At 36.2% G+C, this 17,767-nt stretch overlaps 2 protein-coding genes across 2 annotated transcripts in view; one reads left to right on the forward strand and one right to left on the reverse strand.

Moving 5' to 3' along the window:
* The window catches only part of LOC107564921 (spermatogenesis-associated protein 16-like), a 59,037-nt gene extending 54,771 nt beyond the window's left edge, over window positions 1-4,266 (reverse strand). Inside the window, exon 1 of the mRNA XM_016250093.1 lies at window positions 4,175-4,266. Within this exon, the coding sequence (XP_016105579.1) occupies window positions 4,175-4,266 (92 nt within the window). The remainder of the gene's footprint in view (window positions 1-4,174) is intronic.
* The window catches only part of LOC107563764 (neuroligin-1-like), a 183,729-nt gene that overhangs the window by 5,124 nt on the left and 160,838 nt on the right, over window positions 1-17,767 (forward strand). The window lies entirely within an intron of this gene.

Genomic DNA, 17,767 nt, shown 5'->3' on the forward strand with positions numbered 1-17,767 from the left:
CGCGTTGCTTTGCATCGCGCCGCGTAAACATAAAACCATGTCTGCATTTGTGATCGGAGAAATGACAAACAACAAGTGCTACTCCACACTGCTCAAAACTCACGTTTGAATTGTCAGTGGCAAATCCTTTAAATATAAAAAAACGTACTTGCAGTCTGTGAGTCAGAACAGCCAGCATTGTAGTCTACTATACCAGGAAACAGTCCTCCATAAAATGTGCTGCACACATCTGAATATTTGGGTTGAAGTGTTCTGGAACAGTGTTGTAAATACAACTTAACCACTGTTTTCTAGTCGTGTCCTCTTTTGGAAGGCCAAACAAAGTAGTTTCGCTTTCACAACGAGACACAGCGTCACACATGGCGGCCTAGAGTGAGCAGAGGCCGGGGGCTAGAGTGAGGAATGGCTGGCGGGGATGAGTGAGCGGAGGTCGGTGGGCTTGAGAACGGCGCTGCCGACGGATTCTACGAAAGAGCGTCCGGCGGGCTTGCGGCAACCACATGTGATGACCCTGGGCTGGACTCTGCTTCATCCACGGTGAAAGCCGATCCGGCGATCCATATCTCAAAGTTGACGTATTTCCTCAGCGATCAGCACGGATCAGCTCTAGGCATGACGAAGCGGATATCTTCCTCTTTTGGAAGGCCAAACAAAGTAGTTTCGCTTTCACAACGAAACACAGCGCCTTCACGACATGGCGGCAGCAACAATACTACAGCGAGAATAAAAGTTACGCCTTCTCTCTTTGCGTGAACATTTGGGCGGTGTTATGCAAATATTCCCACATCGTGACGTAGACATGTGGGGGCGTGTTAGAACGAGCCGTTTTAGGGGGGCGTGACTGACTCTTAACTTTTATAAAGAATATCTCTTTGGATTTGAGACTTTAGTCTTTGCAACTTTATAGATCTTCTTTATGCACCAAGAACTTGTAACACTCCAAAGAGAAAGGAAAAATTTAATTTGCATCATATGGCCCCTTTAAATAGAAAATTATTACTTTTAAATAGTAATATTTCAAAATATTACTGTTTTTACTGTATTTTGATCATATAAATGCGGCCTTAGGTAGCAAAAAGAAACTTCTTTACAAAAATAAATAAACATTAAGTCGCTGGGGTATATTTGTAGCAATAGCCAAAAATACATTGTATAAGTCAAAATTATTGATTTTTGTTTTATGCCATATTAAGTAAAGATCATGTTCCATTAAGATATTTTGTAAATTTCCTACTGTAAATATATTAAAACTTAATTTTTGATTAGTAATATGCATTACTAAAAACTTAATTTGGACAACTTTAAAGGCAATTTTCTCAATATTTTGATTTTTTTTGCACCCTCAGATTTTCAAATTGTATCTCAGCCAAATATTGTCCTATCCTAACAAACCATGCATCAATGGTTATGCATCAATTTTATATGAAAAACTGACCCTTATGATTCGTTTTGTGGTCCAGGGTCACATATGATTCCCCCCAACTTCCCTGCATATGATTTCGTTTTCAGGCTATTTTGAGTGTCAGGTTTATTTTTAATGTTCCCAGTGCTCTCTCACAGAAAATCATTTTCTATATGTGACGTGTATATTTTTACACTTTTACAGTATATGTTTTTTCTACATAAAGTAGCACACTGCTAGCAACAACACTGACAGATGGGACACAAGCTGACAAGATTTGCAGATATTACATGTTGTAGCATGTGTTTCTATTTCTATTACATGGCCTTAACCAGGCATGAGTTACCAAATGCCAATCTCTTGACAAAATCTGATGATAACAAATCTGATGGTTTAGCATTTAACTTAAAATAATCAAATTCATTTTGCTAAATAATTTTTAAAGGAATAGGTCACCCCAAAATGAAAATTTGCTGAAGATGTACTCACTCTTAGGCCATCCAAGATAAGATGAGTTTGTTTCTTCATGGGAACAGATTTTGAGAAATCTAGCATTACATCACTTGCTCCCCAGTGGATCTTCTGTTGTGAATGGGTGCCGTCAGAATGAAAGTCCAAACAGCTAATAAAAACATCATAATAATCCACAAATCAGTTAACATCCATCAGTTAACATCTTGTGAAGCGACAAGCTCTGTGTCCGTAAGAAACAAATCCATCATTAAGACACTAACTTTAAACCGTCGCTTCTGGTCCATAATTCATAATAATGCTTCTTCCAGTGAAAAAGTCCATTCCCTGTTGTCCTCTCACATCCAAATCCATAGACATATTTGTTTAGAATGGCTTTGGAATGTTTTCATTTGTAAACGGTGCTTGATCTGTGCATATTTCTCTTCTGATTCAGACGAGGCAACTTTTTCACTTGAGAAAACAATTATGGATAGAGGACTTGCCAGAAGCAATGTTAAAAATGTCTTGATGGATTTGTTTCTTACAAATATAAAGCTTTTCGCTTCACAAAATTTGAATTGATGGACAGGAATCATGTGGTTTACTTGTGTATTATTGTGATGTTTTTATCAGCTGTTTGGACTTTCATTCTGACGGCACCCATTCACTGTAGAAGGTCCATTTTAACTGAAGATGGTTAAAACTGGCAGTTGCGTAACACATTTGAACCATAATGAATGCTTAAATAGCCACATTGCCAATTACATTGATCAACTGATTTTTGATTTCATATTGACTTTAACTGTAGTTTAAATGCAGAATGAATAAATATCTAGTATTACGTCAGCTTATTCAGCCCGTTCCCTTCATCCTCTAGTCTGCAGAGGGAGCTGCACAGGCTTGCATTTCATTTCTTAAGCTGTTCAGAACTTTTCAAGGGTACAATGCAGTCAGGATGAGTTATAGCTCAGAGAAACCGCAAACTCTCTCTCTTTCTCTCTCACTAATGGAGGAGCAAAGGAGAACAGCACAGGGGCATGACTTACTGGATACAGCAGACACAGTTAATTGGAGGTCAGGAGGCTTTACTCTCACAGTCCACTTAAAAAATGACTGTTGTCACACTACACTCAAACACGCCAATCAACATCCATCTACTCTGAGTGAGTGTTGCGGATCATGTGCGGACTGATTGAACCTCTATGAAACTGTCATGGCCACTTTTGAGTTTACAGACCCAGCTTATGATGGTTGTAACTGTCTTTTTTCAGCACTACATACGTTTTGTCTTTATTGCATTATAGACAAGGTTTTGATATTGGCACTTATTTATCGGTTTTGCCTATTATTGAATTCCATTGTCCAATATTCTGTGTTTGTTTCTGCCTATCTTAAGATTCAGAATCATCATCATCTGGCACTAATTTAAGGGCATAGAGATGAATTATGGAGCAGATTTGACCTTTTTAAGAGCACTTTCATTTGATGAGCAGTTTCACTTTACGAATTAATGGTGAAATGAGTTGTTGTGTGCATATAATGATAGTTTTGATTGTGTTTTAATAAAAACTATTTTTATAAACAATATAGATTTACAGTATCTGATCTTTATTGGTTATTGCCCATAAAAAATAATAAAAAATAATGATTTGTTTCAGTATTGTCCAAAATTTCAGTATCGGTGGATTCATAATTATCTATAATTCATTTTTATAAAAAAAATAATTTTGAATAGAATTTTGTAATATTTTTAGGTTTTATTAATTAATCAACACTACTATGGTATAACACAAATAGATAGTACATAACTACTATTTATACACTTGCGCTACTGTTTGTAAGATATTTTTATGCTCACCAAGGCTGCAATTATTTGATCAAAAATACAGTAAGACAGTAATATTGTGAACTATTACGATTTTCTACAGTTTTACGATTTTTATATTTTTAAAACGTAATTTATTCCTGTAATGGCATAGCTTAATTTTCAGAAGCCATTATTCCAGTCTTCAGTGTCGCATGATCTTTCATTCTAATATGCTGAGTTGCTACTCAAGAAACATTTTTTTATTATCAAGGTTGTGCAAATCACTTTTTTTCAGTATTATTTGATGTATACCAAGCTCAAAATGACAGCATTTATTTGAAATATAATTTTTTGTAACATTATAAATGTCTTTACTGTTACTTTTGTGAACATCAGAGTACTTCTGTATAAATCATTTTATAAACAACAATAATCAATAGCAGTAATTTTTTGAGGGGCCCAGGGCCTGAAAATTCTCATGTTGTGTGCTGCGTGTCCTGTGTGTGATTTACCTGTAGGAATGCAGCAATGCCGGGTTAGGCCTTTTCATTCGGAGATAGCAGGCTACAATTCTGGACTCAATAAAGCTGGCAAATGTCTTCATAATCAGCATTAAAAGGTTTCTCAAACACAGTGACTTTGGAACACAGCTGAGAGATAGAAAAGGTTGGAGAAATCCAAGGTAGCTCGCATTAGTTGAGATAAGGAAAAATGTTGACCAACATAATCCTGCTTATAACATATTGTTGACTAATTTTCAAATCAAATTTAATACACGTTTTCTTTTTAAATGAATGAAAGCTGGAAAATGTTACAAGTGCATTTGAGGGCCACAAACTCGGGCACATGACGTTACCGTCACATTACAAGGATCTGCTTGATGCATTTCTGTGACCCAAGCTGAGTAATGCAATAAAAAAGCCAAACAATATGAAGAATTTTACCTTGAGCACTGAATGTTTTTGAATGTATTGTGAACTCAGTGATGACCATACAGCTTAATTAAAAGCAAAATATTCTCTTCACTTTACAACAAAGTGTGTATAAATACTCTCTCGATGGCCTTTATCTAATTTGACCTCATATATTGTATGACAACAAATGATATTAATCTCAGCTGAGACACTCTGCAGATCCACATAAACATGGTTAAAGTCTGTTAATGTGGGATCCAGGTAATAGCAAGAACAGGCCAGAATTATGATCATTTGATGCCATATAACACTATTCAAATTTAAAATGAATTGATAACACTACTGAATGTATTTATTTTTTTTGGCCAGAATTGTAATATTGTACATTAGTCAGTTCAATTAAAATACAATCTCAGTAACGTTATGGTATCAGATGGCACAGCACTTTTTGATAAATACCATGGTACTGAATGATTTCTATATTTAAAGTTATTTAAATTATCACGTACCCTCACATTTATTTCTATTGTTCAGGCTTAGTGTTGGGCATTTGAAGAAGCCTCAAACATTAAATATTAAATGAGTGCATAAATTGTTCTGCTTAATTTGCCATATGCATGATACCTCAAATTGTGTGGTTTATTGAGAAGAGGTTACTTTAAGCATTTTTATGATTTATACTTGGATGGGCTTTTCCTTTTTCTTTCAACAACCTTGAACAGCCAGACAGCTCCTTATAGCAACTGCATATAAAAATGAATTTGAACACCTTAGGATCCACCTAAGAGTGTATGTGCACTCACATTTTCAAACAATCTAGTGTGTGAGTGCATTAAATGAACAGATAAAGGTCTGTAGGATGGGCAGCCTGTGGTATCATTTGAATATCGAGTACCTCTAGTGCAGCAGTGAAACGGCTGGCTGCAGTGGCATATTTCTTCTGTTGGTAGTGCGAGTTGGCGTCGAGCCATTTGTCAATTTGAGGCAGAAAGCTGAGATTAGGTCCACTCGGAGGCCCTCCTATTTCAGACGCTTGACACATTAATTGTGTGGCCGTGGAGGCCAGGGACTTGTGGCTAATGTCCTGTTCGTCACCGAACACTAACTTTGTCTCAGCCTCCATCAGGTCTCTTAGAGAAATGCGAGGGGGCGCAGGAAGGGGGCTTTGTTCATTATTTGCTCCCACACAGTCGTCCGGCGATCCATTTTTTTTCTTTGAGTGTCATTCTTGCTCCTTTTTGGGGCACTGCTGTCTGGCTTTTCTCTTGTTTTGGCCCTTTTCCTCAGGCTTGTTTGTCTGGACAGTTGCAGGAGTTGGATGCTCTGTGTACTCGGGGAAAACCGTGTGCTCTAGTCCCTGGAGCTCCAGGCTTCCAGTCGAGTTTGCCATGATGTTACTGAAAGACAATTCAAATGAAAGGAATAGTTTTCCCAAGACTTTAAGTCAAGTTTGAACTTTAAACCATCGCTTCGGGCCAAAATACGAGTCCATAATCCACACTAATGCATCCTCCAGTAAAAAAAGTCCATCCCCTGTTTTCCTCTCACATCAAAATCCACCCACATGTTTAGAACTGTTTTTGACTGTTTTCACTTAGAAACTGTCCTTGATTCAGATGAGAGAATCTTTTCTCTGGACTCGAGGTTTAGCTGGAATCAACGGTTTGAAGTTAAAAACGTTGTAACGATGGATTTCTTTCCTACAAACACTCAGCTTTTTACTTCACAAGACGTTAATTGATGGACTGGAGACGTGTGGATTATTGTGATGTTTTTATCAGCTGTTTGAACTCTCATACTGACGGCACCCATTCACTACAGAAGATCCATTGGTGAGATGCAAAATTTCTTCAAATGTTCTGATGAAGAAACTAAATCATCTACATCTTGGATGGATAGTAAATTTTCAGCAAATTTTCATTTTTGGGTGAGCTATTCCTTTAATGCTACACTGTTTTAGGGGCATGTTTTTACGTACCACTGCATTGCTTTTCAATTGTTTGTGTGTGTGTGTTTTAGTAAACATGCAATAGAGATGGACAATAACAGACACTCAACTTACAATCTACCCCAAACGCGGACTGTCCCATTCCTATGGGTTACACCTCATGAATTCAAATAACCCAGGAATGCATTTACATCCCAATGAAGGGCTGTTCTCTGCTTACAGACAGAGTTCAAACAAGTTCTCAATTCTCTAAGCGGGCTGGAACTTTAATACATTCGCTGCTATTATTCTTCTGTAAGAGCGCTGCTGTTAGTGTACTGTTAGAGCAGTCACTTAAATAATGTAGAGGGCCGGGGTGCTGATTCACTGCCGCTCTTGAGATGTGCTTAGGAAAAGGTCATTGTGACATATACACCTGTTGGCAATGGGCCGAGCTCCTGGTTTAAGAGTAGACTGCAAATTCTGCCATCTTTATTTGTGTGTGTGTGTTACTACCGTGTCGGGAGAAAGAGTGTGTTTGTCCTTTATAAATACATTTTAAACCAGGCTCACACTACAGGAATTTTAGGCCGATTTATCCCTGAAAATTAAAAAAAGTCTTGTGTAGGGCCTCGGTCAGTTACAATGTTCGGCCCAGATTATCTGGTAATGTAAGGCATTTTCAGGTCTAATCTTAACCCTCCCGATCTGCTCGCAGACACATCAAATAATATCAACTATGTTTGATATTTAGGATTTTAAATTGATGGACGACGTGTCTCTCTCCTCGTCCTCTTAGCCATTGAGGCTGACGCCGTTATCTAACACATTACTGTTAACAGATACTTCAGTTCAACTTCACCTTCACTGAAGAACAGAAAATATTCATTTCATTATCCAATATGTCCTACTTCTGCATGAGATCAGGTGAGGTGCTTGCTTTGGCACGATAACCTTAATAATATCTTGTAGTGTGTAATGTGGCAACGATTTTTTCAAATCATGTTTGAGATTTGAGAGAAGACAATTTGTAAAAATTCTCATGTGCGTGATGCAACCAGATTTCATAATCAGTTAGGATTCAAAAACTGCTGTAGTCTGAGCCTGGCTTTACAACAGGCCATAAGAATTCTTGTTACAGTAGAGATGTGGGCACTAGATAAGGATTTAGGACTGTAGTGCCCACTAGGCGGCAATAAATAAATATTAAGTCAAGTTTATATATGAAATCATTTTTAAACACAGTAACTTTTGCTGTATCCTTATTGATGCCTCAGCTGGGGGAAATAATGCTTACTGCTGCCTGAAGCAAATATATTTCTGTTAAATAAGCTTTGTTTATGTCAAGCTGCACTTACCTCTGAGTTTTCATAGTGAAGTGTCTTTTTGAATGCTTGAAGAATAACATTGTTTCTCTGACATCACCATGCAAGTTGTGGAATTGTGTTGTCCAATCAGATTAGAGCACCAGGAATGACTGTTGTAGAGTGCAACAGTGCCCGCCCACTTTTTCAGCAGCCTTATTATGGTATGTTTCGCATATAAGAATTAAAAAAATTGGGGGGAAAGACAAAGGTGTGTGCATAAAGACTTTAATGTACAATCCCATCAATTACATCATTGAAAATAAAGACAATGGATAAATGTAAAACTATTGAATTAAAAAAATGTTGATTATCTATAGAAAACATATATATATATATATACAACTATAGTTTTTAAGTAGTGTTTTTGGCGCAATTCATTTGATTCTTTGATTGGTGTAGTGTTTTTTTTTCTTTTTTTTTTTTTCCAGAATCATGGGTAATGTAGTGTTTCACTATAGGAATTCTGCTGCTGTTAAACATGTTTTATTTATTTATTTTTTTAAGATATCATTAAAATTAAATTCCCCAGTGGAGATTAGGATTAATAGGATTTTTATTTCCAGAACCCGACTGTTATACTCTATAGCTTATGAGAAATTCTGTGCTTTGATTGGTTGACATAATTAGCCAAAGCAACAGTCAGATATACGACTAGTGTCAACATTTAAATCAGTTCTTACCCAAGTACTGATGGCTGTCAGTTTAAAATTAAGCAAGTTTTTATGATGTGTGAAGATTGCTCTCAACTTCATGCATTTCTCATTACAGTAAACACAACTCTATCTTCCATCACTGACAGCTTGTCGACAGATGCAGAGCTCTGTCTCTAAGGACAGTCTGCCAGTTGCTCAAAACATTGCATAATAATTCATTAATATTACTCTAATATATACATTACATATACAGTATAGTATTCATACACACTCATATATTGTCATATTTAGGGGCTAATATATTGCCAGCTCCTTACTGTTGTCTTTTCAATTAATTTCTCTCAGCTATGCAGGGAAAACACTTTACAAATAGTTTACTTTACAAATAGTTACTAACTATTTACTTTCTTTTTTGTGGCAATGTTTTGGCTGACTTAATTGAAAATTACTCAAAAGCTACATGGCTTGTAGACTACATGCATAGTAAATTTTTTTATTTATTCATAATTGTTATTTTACAGTAATATTTAACTTATATTAATAGTTAAACACTGGAAACAAAACAAACACAACTGGTATCAAGAATCAGTAATTATTAGTATAATTTTTTGATTGTACTACTGTGTGTCATGATGAGTCTGTGTCACATCAACATCTGACAATATATATAAATAGGCTAAATTACAGATGTGTAATTAAATTTAAAAAAATAATAATAATTTGGCCACAAATTAAATAACCCTTAACCCTTTTTTTTGTAAGCCCAGAGAAGGTACGGTTGAGCTGTGATTCACTGTTGTTATACAGATGAATGACTGTAAATTGTCTGTCACATATAAATTGTTTAGATTATATCTATAGAATTGGTATCAAGAAACAGTAATTATTAGTATCTTTTTTTTTTTTATTGTAATACTGTGTGTCATGAGTCTGTGTCACATCAACATCAGACAATATAAATAGGCTAAATTACAGATGTGTTGTGAAGGGAATTGTAATTTTCCATTCTTAGGTTGTTGTGACACCTAGTCTGTCAGAGCCAATTAACTTAGAAAAATGTTTGGTAAGCTAGTAATGCTATACAGTGATCTAGTTTCCAGTAATTGTGCACTGATTCTCTCTACAGTTGTTCATCGATAGGTATGAACTCACTAAATTGCTGTATATATCCTAATAATTAATCATTTATTTTCTCCCCGCCGGCCAGACGAATAGCTATGCTCTTGTTTTGCTGCGTTAAATCTTCATAAGACTGTCTGTTTCGATTAACCTTGACAATGGGCATTGCTCAGACAGTATGGCAATTGTTGTAAAGGTGACGATGAGGTAATGTTTTATTCTGACAATAAAATACTTGTCTCTCATACTCTGTGAGGAGGACAGCAGTCCCTATTGGAGTGTCAACTTTATAAAATAAGACTGTGTGTGTTTTTACAGCCTCGGGGGAAATAAACTCTCTGCGGATGCTCCAGAAGATGATAAACTTAGAAGGGACTTCAAACCTAGAAATGACCTCATATGTCCAAAAGGGGAAGAAGAAAAAAAAAAAAACGGTATCAGTGGAAGTGCTAAAATAAATCACAAATATTATAATATGTCAGAATTTACAGGGTGTTCAACTAGACAGTGCCTACTGCTCATAGGATTAAAATTTATTTTTTTACAACGACGACCATGTTTTTCTCTCTTTCTTTCTTTCTTTCTTTTTTGATCACATGATTTTGGTTTGGTGGGCAAAAGTTGTCAAAAATATTAATATGCAATGAAGCAGTTTTTAAATTAATATTATTGTTGTTTTAAATAAATTAATAATTTTAAAGGCGTCATGATGCTATTTTAAAAATCATTATTTTGTGTAGTTGGTGTAACAGAATGTTGACATGCTTTAATGTTCAAAAAACACATTATTTTTCAAATACTGTACATTATTGTAGGTCCTCTATGCCCCGCCTCTCTCAAACGCTTTGTTTTCTACAAAGTCCCTCCTTCCGACAAGCGCAGTCTGCTTTGATTGGCCAGCTGACCCAGTGCATTGTGATTGGCCGAACACCGCAAGCACGCGTTGGAAATGTAACGCCCCTTATCATAATCGCGAGCTTCAGCTTTCAAAGTAAATATCAAGACAGTTAATAATGTCGTTAGTTTTACCATCAGTTCAAGCCTGAAAGGGCAACAGAGTCGCGTGATGACGCAGTACACAAGCCACGGTTAAGACAGCTGACGTGCTATGATTTCCGCACTGAAATACAGCATCTCCCTGACATGGCTGCATCAACACTACTGCTGTTCCTGAAACCACGCCGCCTTTCTTTGCGTGCACATTTGGGTTAATATTTCCACATAGTGACATAGATATGTGGGGGCCGTTTTAGGTAGGTGTGGCTGACTCTTAACTTTTATAAAGAATATCTCTTTGGATTTGAGACTTTAGTCTTTGCAACTTCACAGATCTGCTTTATGCACCAAGAGCTTGTAACACTCCAAAGAGAAAGGAAAACTTGAAATCGCATCATATGACCCCTTTAAAAAAGTTTTTATTATTAAATTAAAGCCTTAAAAAAAAAATGTAATTCACAAATTAAAAACATGCTCTTCATAAAATAGTTGCACTTAAGTCATTGTGTAAATGAATTGCATTTTTAACTTTAAATAAAAAAATAAAAAAATAAATAAATCCTTCGGGGGCCACAAATTAACAAAGTAAATAACTTTTTTTTTTAGTCCAGAGAAGTTGATGATATACACTGTTGTTATACAGATTAATGGCTGTGTGTAGTCTGTCATATAAATTGTTTAGTTTATATCATGTCTAGCATTGATTTTCCAAAATGTCTGAGCTGCTGCAATTGTGTACATTCTCCATCATATACACACACACACACACACACACACACTAAGACAAAGCCAGCACCATTCAATTTATTGTGTTCTCCTGCAATAAACTCTACAGACGTCGTTGCATGTTTGACTCAGGATCTGGCCTGGACGATGGATGGTTTGGATGACAAACACACTCTTTCCTGTTCACCCCTGATGCATATAAATACCTGCTTATTCATTTATCCGTCATGTACCACTTGTGCTTTTCACGGCAGACAGTGATTCCACTCGATGTCGTCAAGAATTTACGAAGGCTGTAGACTTGAGTAATTTGTCTCCCGCTAAAGGACATCTTGAATAGCTTCAATGTTACCACAATGAAGTGGAACATTTGTAAGAAATAGTCTCATTGAGCAGCTCTCTTTCTCTACATATTTTTAACCTTATTTTTAAAATATGTAGAGAAAGAGAGCTTTCTAGCCCCCCCCCCCCCCCCCCCCCCCCCCACCCCCCCCCCTTTGCTGTTAATGAGATGTCTCATCCATATTAATCCAGATTATTTCCGGAACCTTGAGAGCCTGTTTACTCTTTGCTGGTTCAAAGTGAAAATGGAATAGGAAGGCAATGCTGGGGAGTTTAAAAAAAAGGAAAAAAACATTAATAAATAGATTGTTTTGTGACTGAAATAAGGCTTGGATTGAAGCACTTCTTAGTAAGAAACACACTGATGATTAAGTGGGAAGTCTTGACACTGTCACCACTGTGTCCACCAGTGAGTTTTGAGGTATTTGTCTCATTTGGCTTGTGTAATTGGATGATTCGTTTGTTGAATGCACAGGCTGAGGATTCCGTTACCAGGCTACAGCACAATGATGTGAAGCCCTTTAGAATTTGCAGTAGTTAAACAGGCCAACTGTCATAATATATTGTTGGTTCACAGAGAGAGTTGCTTGATCACAGCGTTTTGCTCTTAATTAAAGCATTCTTGCCTCTTTAATATTGTAAAAGAAATAAATGAAAGCAGTGGAGGCGAGAATATATTTATTTTTTGAGAAAGAAATATAAAGGAACTTTTAACTTATGCAACTATCTGGAGATCATTACTGCACGTGATGACCTGGTTTATAGGTGGAGTCCAAACCTAAGAGTTTTTACTCATGAACTCAGTTGTGTGTGCTACTCTGGATGGGGGAAAAAAAATCTATGAAATTAGTTAGTCCTGTGTTTAAATAAATTGCAGGAGCTCATTCAAACGCTGTCTTTTATTTATTCCTTTTTTCACTCTCATTGAGGCCTGAAGGCTAAGATCCACTGGGCTAAGCTTCACATTACACCAGTGGACTCTCATTACGCCACTGGAATCTCATAGGCCCGGCTTAAATCATAAACCTTAACTATAAACCTTACACCATGCCAATGCTTAATCTCATCCATATGTCAGCTCATTTATGAGCGGATAAATCAGAGATGGATAAGTATCTGCTTCCCAGATTAATAGACCTTGGTGAGGAATAAAAGTGGATTAGAAAATGTTTTAGGGCCACATTGAGAGACCCACAATCCTCCACTCCATATATTTTCTCTGCAGGGAAAAGCTTGGTTAAAACTAAAATTTTTAAAGATGGAATTGACTAATTGAAGAAATGAATAGAAACCTGCTGATTTTTACATCTCTTCAAGGAATAGTTTATCCATAACAATAAAAAATATTATTTGCTCTGTTATTATTTATTGTATTTACTAATTCCTTTATTATATACTTCATGTCATTCCAAACCTCTATGATTATTTTTTTTATTCTGATTAAAGGAGTGAGTCAAATTTAGGTCAGTACTCACTGATAATCTTCTCTATTCAAGGAATAGTTTGCTGAAACTGTACTCACCCTCGGACCATCCAAGATATAGGCCTAGCTGAGTTTGTTTCTTCATCTGAACAGATTTTAAGAAATTTAGCATTACGTCACTTGCTCACCAATGGATCCTCTGCAGTGAATGGGTGCCGTCAGAGTGAGTGACCAAACAGCTGATAAAAACATTACAATAATCCACAAATAATCCACACAAATATTTCATTAGAGATCAGCTGTTCCGGGACACATCAAATGTTTTAAAGCTTGATTGCACCCTTTGTTTGCATTTTTGCACCTAAGAACACTCCTGCAGTGCCTCTGGTGGATCTGGATGACTACAAACTAAATTCTATAAGAGACTGAGTTGGCATTGCAAACCTCTTAATGTGCAAATGTGCATGAAAAAAACTACAGTGCAACCTCAGAGGACTAGAATAAACAGACACTGAGAGACAGATGGACATTAAAGACAGACAGAGTCTCTGATAGGTGGGGGTAGAAAGCGCAGTCACAATCACGTCCATTAAATTGATTTTTTTTTCTTCCCATAAACCTGAGAAAGACTGTCTGATAGGATAGGCGGTGTTGATATTTAAAATGTAGTTTAAATTATTATTTTTTTTAAATGTGATACTTGTTCATTTTACTCTGACTAAAATGACATCTGATGTTAGTTAACAAAAATCCCATTTTATTTGATGAGAGAGCAAAATTAAACCAAATATTACATTGTTTTAAGTTATATATGTATCAGCATCTAAAAACTACATGTAAACACATTCCTTGTTGTGAAATCCTGAGCTTGTGTTATGTTGAGTACAGTTTTGGGAATTTTTATGCTATAGTTATTTATTTATTTTTTAGTCATTTAGAAGACGCTTTTATCCAAAGCGACTTACAAATGAGGACAATAAAAGCAGTCAAAACTAACAAAAGAGCAACAGTATATAAGTGCAAATGACAAGTCTCGGTTAGCCTAACGCAGTACACGTAGCAAGGTGTGTGTGTGTGTATATATATATATATATGTGTATATATACACACACAAAGAAAAACAAGTAGATAGAATATAAAAAATAGAAAGCTAGTGTTTTTTTTTTTTTTTAAATAAATAATAATTTGTCAACTTTAGCTGTATTTAGTGTGTTGCCCCAGAAAGAGCATATTCAAAAACTTAAACTTCGCTTAAGTTGTGTGTATGCCCGATTACAGTTGTAGGGTAGGCGATTTCGGAGAGGCTAGCAATATCAAGCTAGCTTTGAAAGCAAGACCCAACCCTCCCTGCATAATCACTCTGCAAAGCCACGCCTCCTCCAAAACACATGAAGGACAGGCAGCACAGGCAGCCCAGAGGCTAATCATTGACACGATAAGAGACGGCGTTGGTGGCGGATGAATGCAATGCTGTCAGATTACCTCATGTCTCATTCACCAGTGAGAAAACATTACAGTACAAAGCACATAATATTAAAATAATAACGCCTTCCATTCTCGCTCAGTCTGCAATAGAGTAATACAATACAATACAATTTTATTTATATAGCACAGTTTAAAAACAACCGGAGTTGACCAAAGTGCTTTACAACACTATACCAACAATAGGCAAATTGCACATTAAATATACACAGAATATACACAAGCTGTAAAATGTGTTTGTAAAATGGACTGCGCTGATGACGTGTCATGTCTGTGTGAACGGTGCGCAGAGGTATGCAAATACATACGTTGACAGGCAGGTAGGACAGTCTATCCTAATGTTCGGACCGAATAATCTGATTGGTCAAACATTTAATGATCCTGTGCCTTCCACAGACGATATAAATACACATAAATACATTTAGACCACTTACCTTATTGATTGCTATCGGGATGTGAAAAGACTTTCAACCAGCATAACAAAAAATGTTTTTGAACCAAATAACCTATCCTGCTTTTAATCTCATATAGTTCAAGTAAGTCAATCACCGACATTATTAACTATAATTTGATTATATGAAAAAATATTTTTTTAATCTTAGTTTTTGTCGACACATAAACTGTATTTTTTCCTCCTACCTTATATTATTTTCGTTATCAATTTTCTGTTCGCCCACAAACATATCACTTTGCTCGACAAACGTTTCTTTTGCTTAAAAACCTTTTGCTAGCGAGGAACACAAAAGTTGTATGCACAAATGTGAAGTTTCTCATGGGAACGCAAAAGATTGCGAGCAAAAACAAAAGCATTCAAATGTAATTTTTCCTGCCATCTAATTTTTGTCCTGAAGCGTAATCAGTTGTGAACTATTAAGTTTGTGTGTGGAATTATTTAGTGCAACAATGCACCATAAAGGCCAAAACATGGCCTTGAGAAGTTGGCTGAGGTTCTGGTGTGTGCAGGGTCGGAGCGGTGCAGACATTTCTCAACTTTTGGCCCTGACTATAATGATTGCCAGTGCATACATTTTCTAAAGGTCTTGATGAGATCGAATCGATTTCTGTGGGTTATAGCACAGCTTGGCAGAAGAGTTTTTGAATTCCAAATTGTGCTCCTATACAATAGATGGAATTTTATAGCTAATAATTCAGTGTTTGCTCTTTATCTATATCGACCAATGCAGATAACATTACAGAAAATTAAATGATAGAAAACTGAAGGGAACTAAATATGATATCTAAAACAATCGATGCATTGAATACTATGAAAACATCAGTTGAAAGTAAAATGGCTTTGTGTGCCATTGAGAAGGTGATTAGCTATTAAGTTAACTTTTGAAAAAAAAAATTAAAAAAAACTTCACTCATATAGTATAGGTGGATTTTGATAGCTGAAAATTCAGTTTCTGCTCTGTCTACATCCAACCAACACAGATAAAATGTAATATTATTTATATATATATATATATAAACATCTAAAATGTGTAATGCATCGAATTCCAAGAATGCCACCCCAAAATCAAAAGAAAGACTATAGTGATCTTTTATTTTAATGTAGCATTAATTAAATCCAGTGTATCAAATACTACCATGATATATACTTACAATTTAGGGTATGATTACACGACAATGATTGTATTAAAAACAGAAAAGTTTTTCCTTTGTGCTTTTGAAAATTTTCATGGATAGACGACAACATTGTAAAAACAATCCCCTTTCACACAGATCCGTGAAAAGGATTCCAAATACAGTAACATGCATGCCAGGCCAGTAGTTGGCGATGTGACTTTGTGAAGAAGCTACATACATACATGTCTATAGACTGAACACATAATGTGCATGATGTCACCATTTTCACAAATTCACGTTTTTGATTTTTACACGGACATGATAATGGCATCGTTTTCAAAAACTTGCACTTTGAAATGCATGCACTTTCAAGCCACCAAATGCTGTCCGTTTTCAGTTGATTACAGTTTTCTGTAAACACCCCCTTAATACTTTTTTTTTAATTTTTTTTATTTGTGTGTTCTAAAAAGGTTGACGGAAAGGTTTTTTTTAATTCCAAATTGTGTCATATACAATAGGTGGAATTTGATATCTTATAATTCAGTGTCTGCTCTTTAGAATGGAATAATCCGGTCTGTGTCTGATCCTGGATTTGTCACCGAATTTGTTTTCCAGCCGAACGAAATTACGGCGGTAGTAAAAAGAGGAAAGGAAAGTAGGCGGCTCGTGGGCGAAAAAAGGGGACACTTCATAGAGACTGAGAGCAAGCGAGATAAAGGGAAAGAATCATGTTTGAAGCGAGAGACAAAGTGAGAGAATGATAGCGTGAAAGACAAGAGGACAAAGAGAGTTCAAGAGAGAGAGGGACTGCTAGTGCGCTCTGATTGTGATGTCAGAGAGGATGGGGCATTCATCATCCTCTCTATAGATTGGGGAGGGTGCCACAGAGGGACTTACAGTGCTGAGGCTTCTGTCAGAGTTATAGATAGAGCTGTAGGCTGCTGAGCTCCACATTGGAGCGGTGAACAACGCTCTCTCTGGGCTCCTGAGGAACGCTAATTACTGGCATGTTAAATGACTCTATAGGCCAATTCACCGGTGCAGTAATGGATTATGGGTGGTGTGTTCGCGATTGGGACTCTTCCATCATTACTGAATGGAATGATACATAGGAAATTGCTTATTTTGGTCTATGAAAGTATAGTGTTATCTAAGGTTACAGTGAGGGCGTTACTATATTTGATAATACTAATGGTACTAAGCTAAAATGAAATTCAACACATGCTTTTCTCTTGTTAGGTGAGATAACTAGATAAAACTGCAAAGTGGACAGGCATTGCTAAGGATAATGCTTCATTGGCTGCCTTTTTTGCTCATTTTCCCTGTTGTATCCAGTGTTGGGGTGCTACTTTGAAACTGACTTGTCAAAATATGAGCTACACGTAATATAAAGTAGTCGAGAAATTTGCTAGCTACATCACAAGCTACTAACAAAAAATTGCAAGGCAATGGCAAAAAACTACAAAGTCATGAAGGAGCAGTGTCAATTTAATTAGAAATATAACTATTTGATTAATTCGGTAATATATATATATATATATATATATATATATATATATATATATATATATATATATATATACGCCA

Source organism: Sinocyclocheilus grahami, unplaced genomic scaffold (assembly GCF_001515645.1).
Source record: "Sinocyclocheilus grahami isolate Dianchi unplaced genomic scaffold, SAMN03320097.WGS_v1.1 scaffold25.1, whole genome shotgun sequence".
Classification (NCBI taxonomy): domain Eukaryota; kingdom Metazoa; phylum Chordata; class Actinopteri; order Cypriniformes; family Cyprinidae; genus Sinocyclocheilus; species Sinocyclocheilus grahami.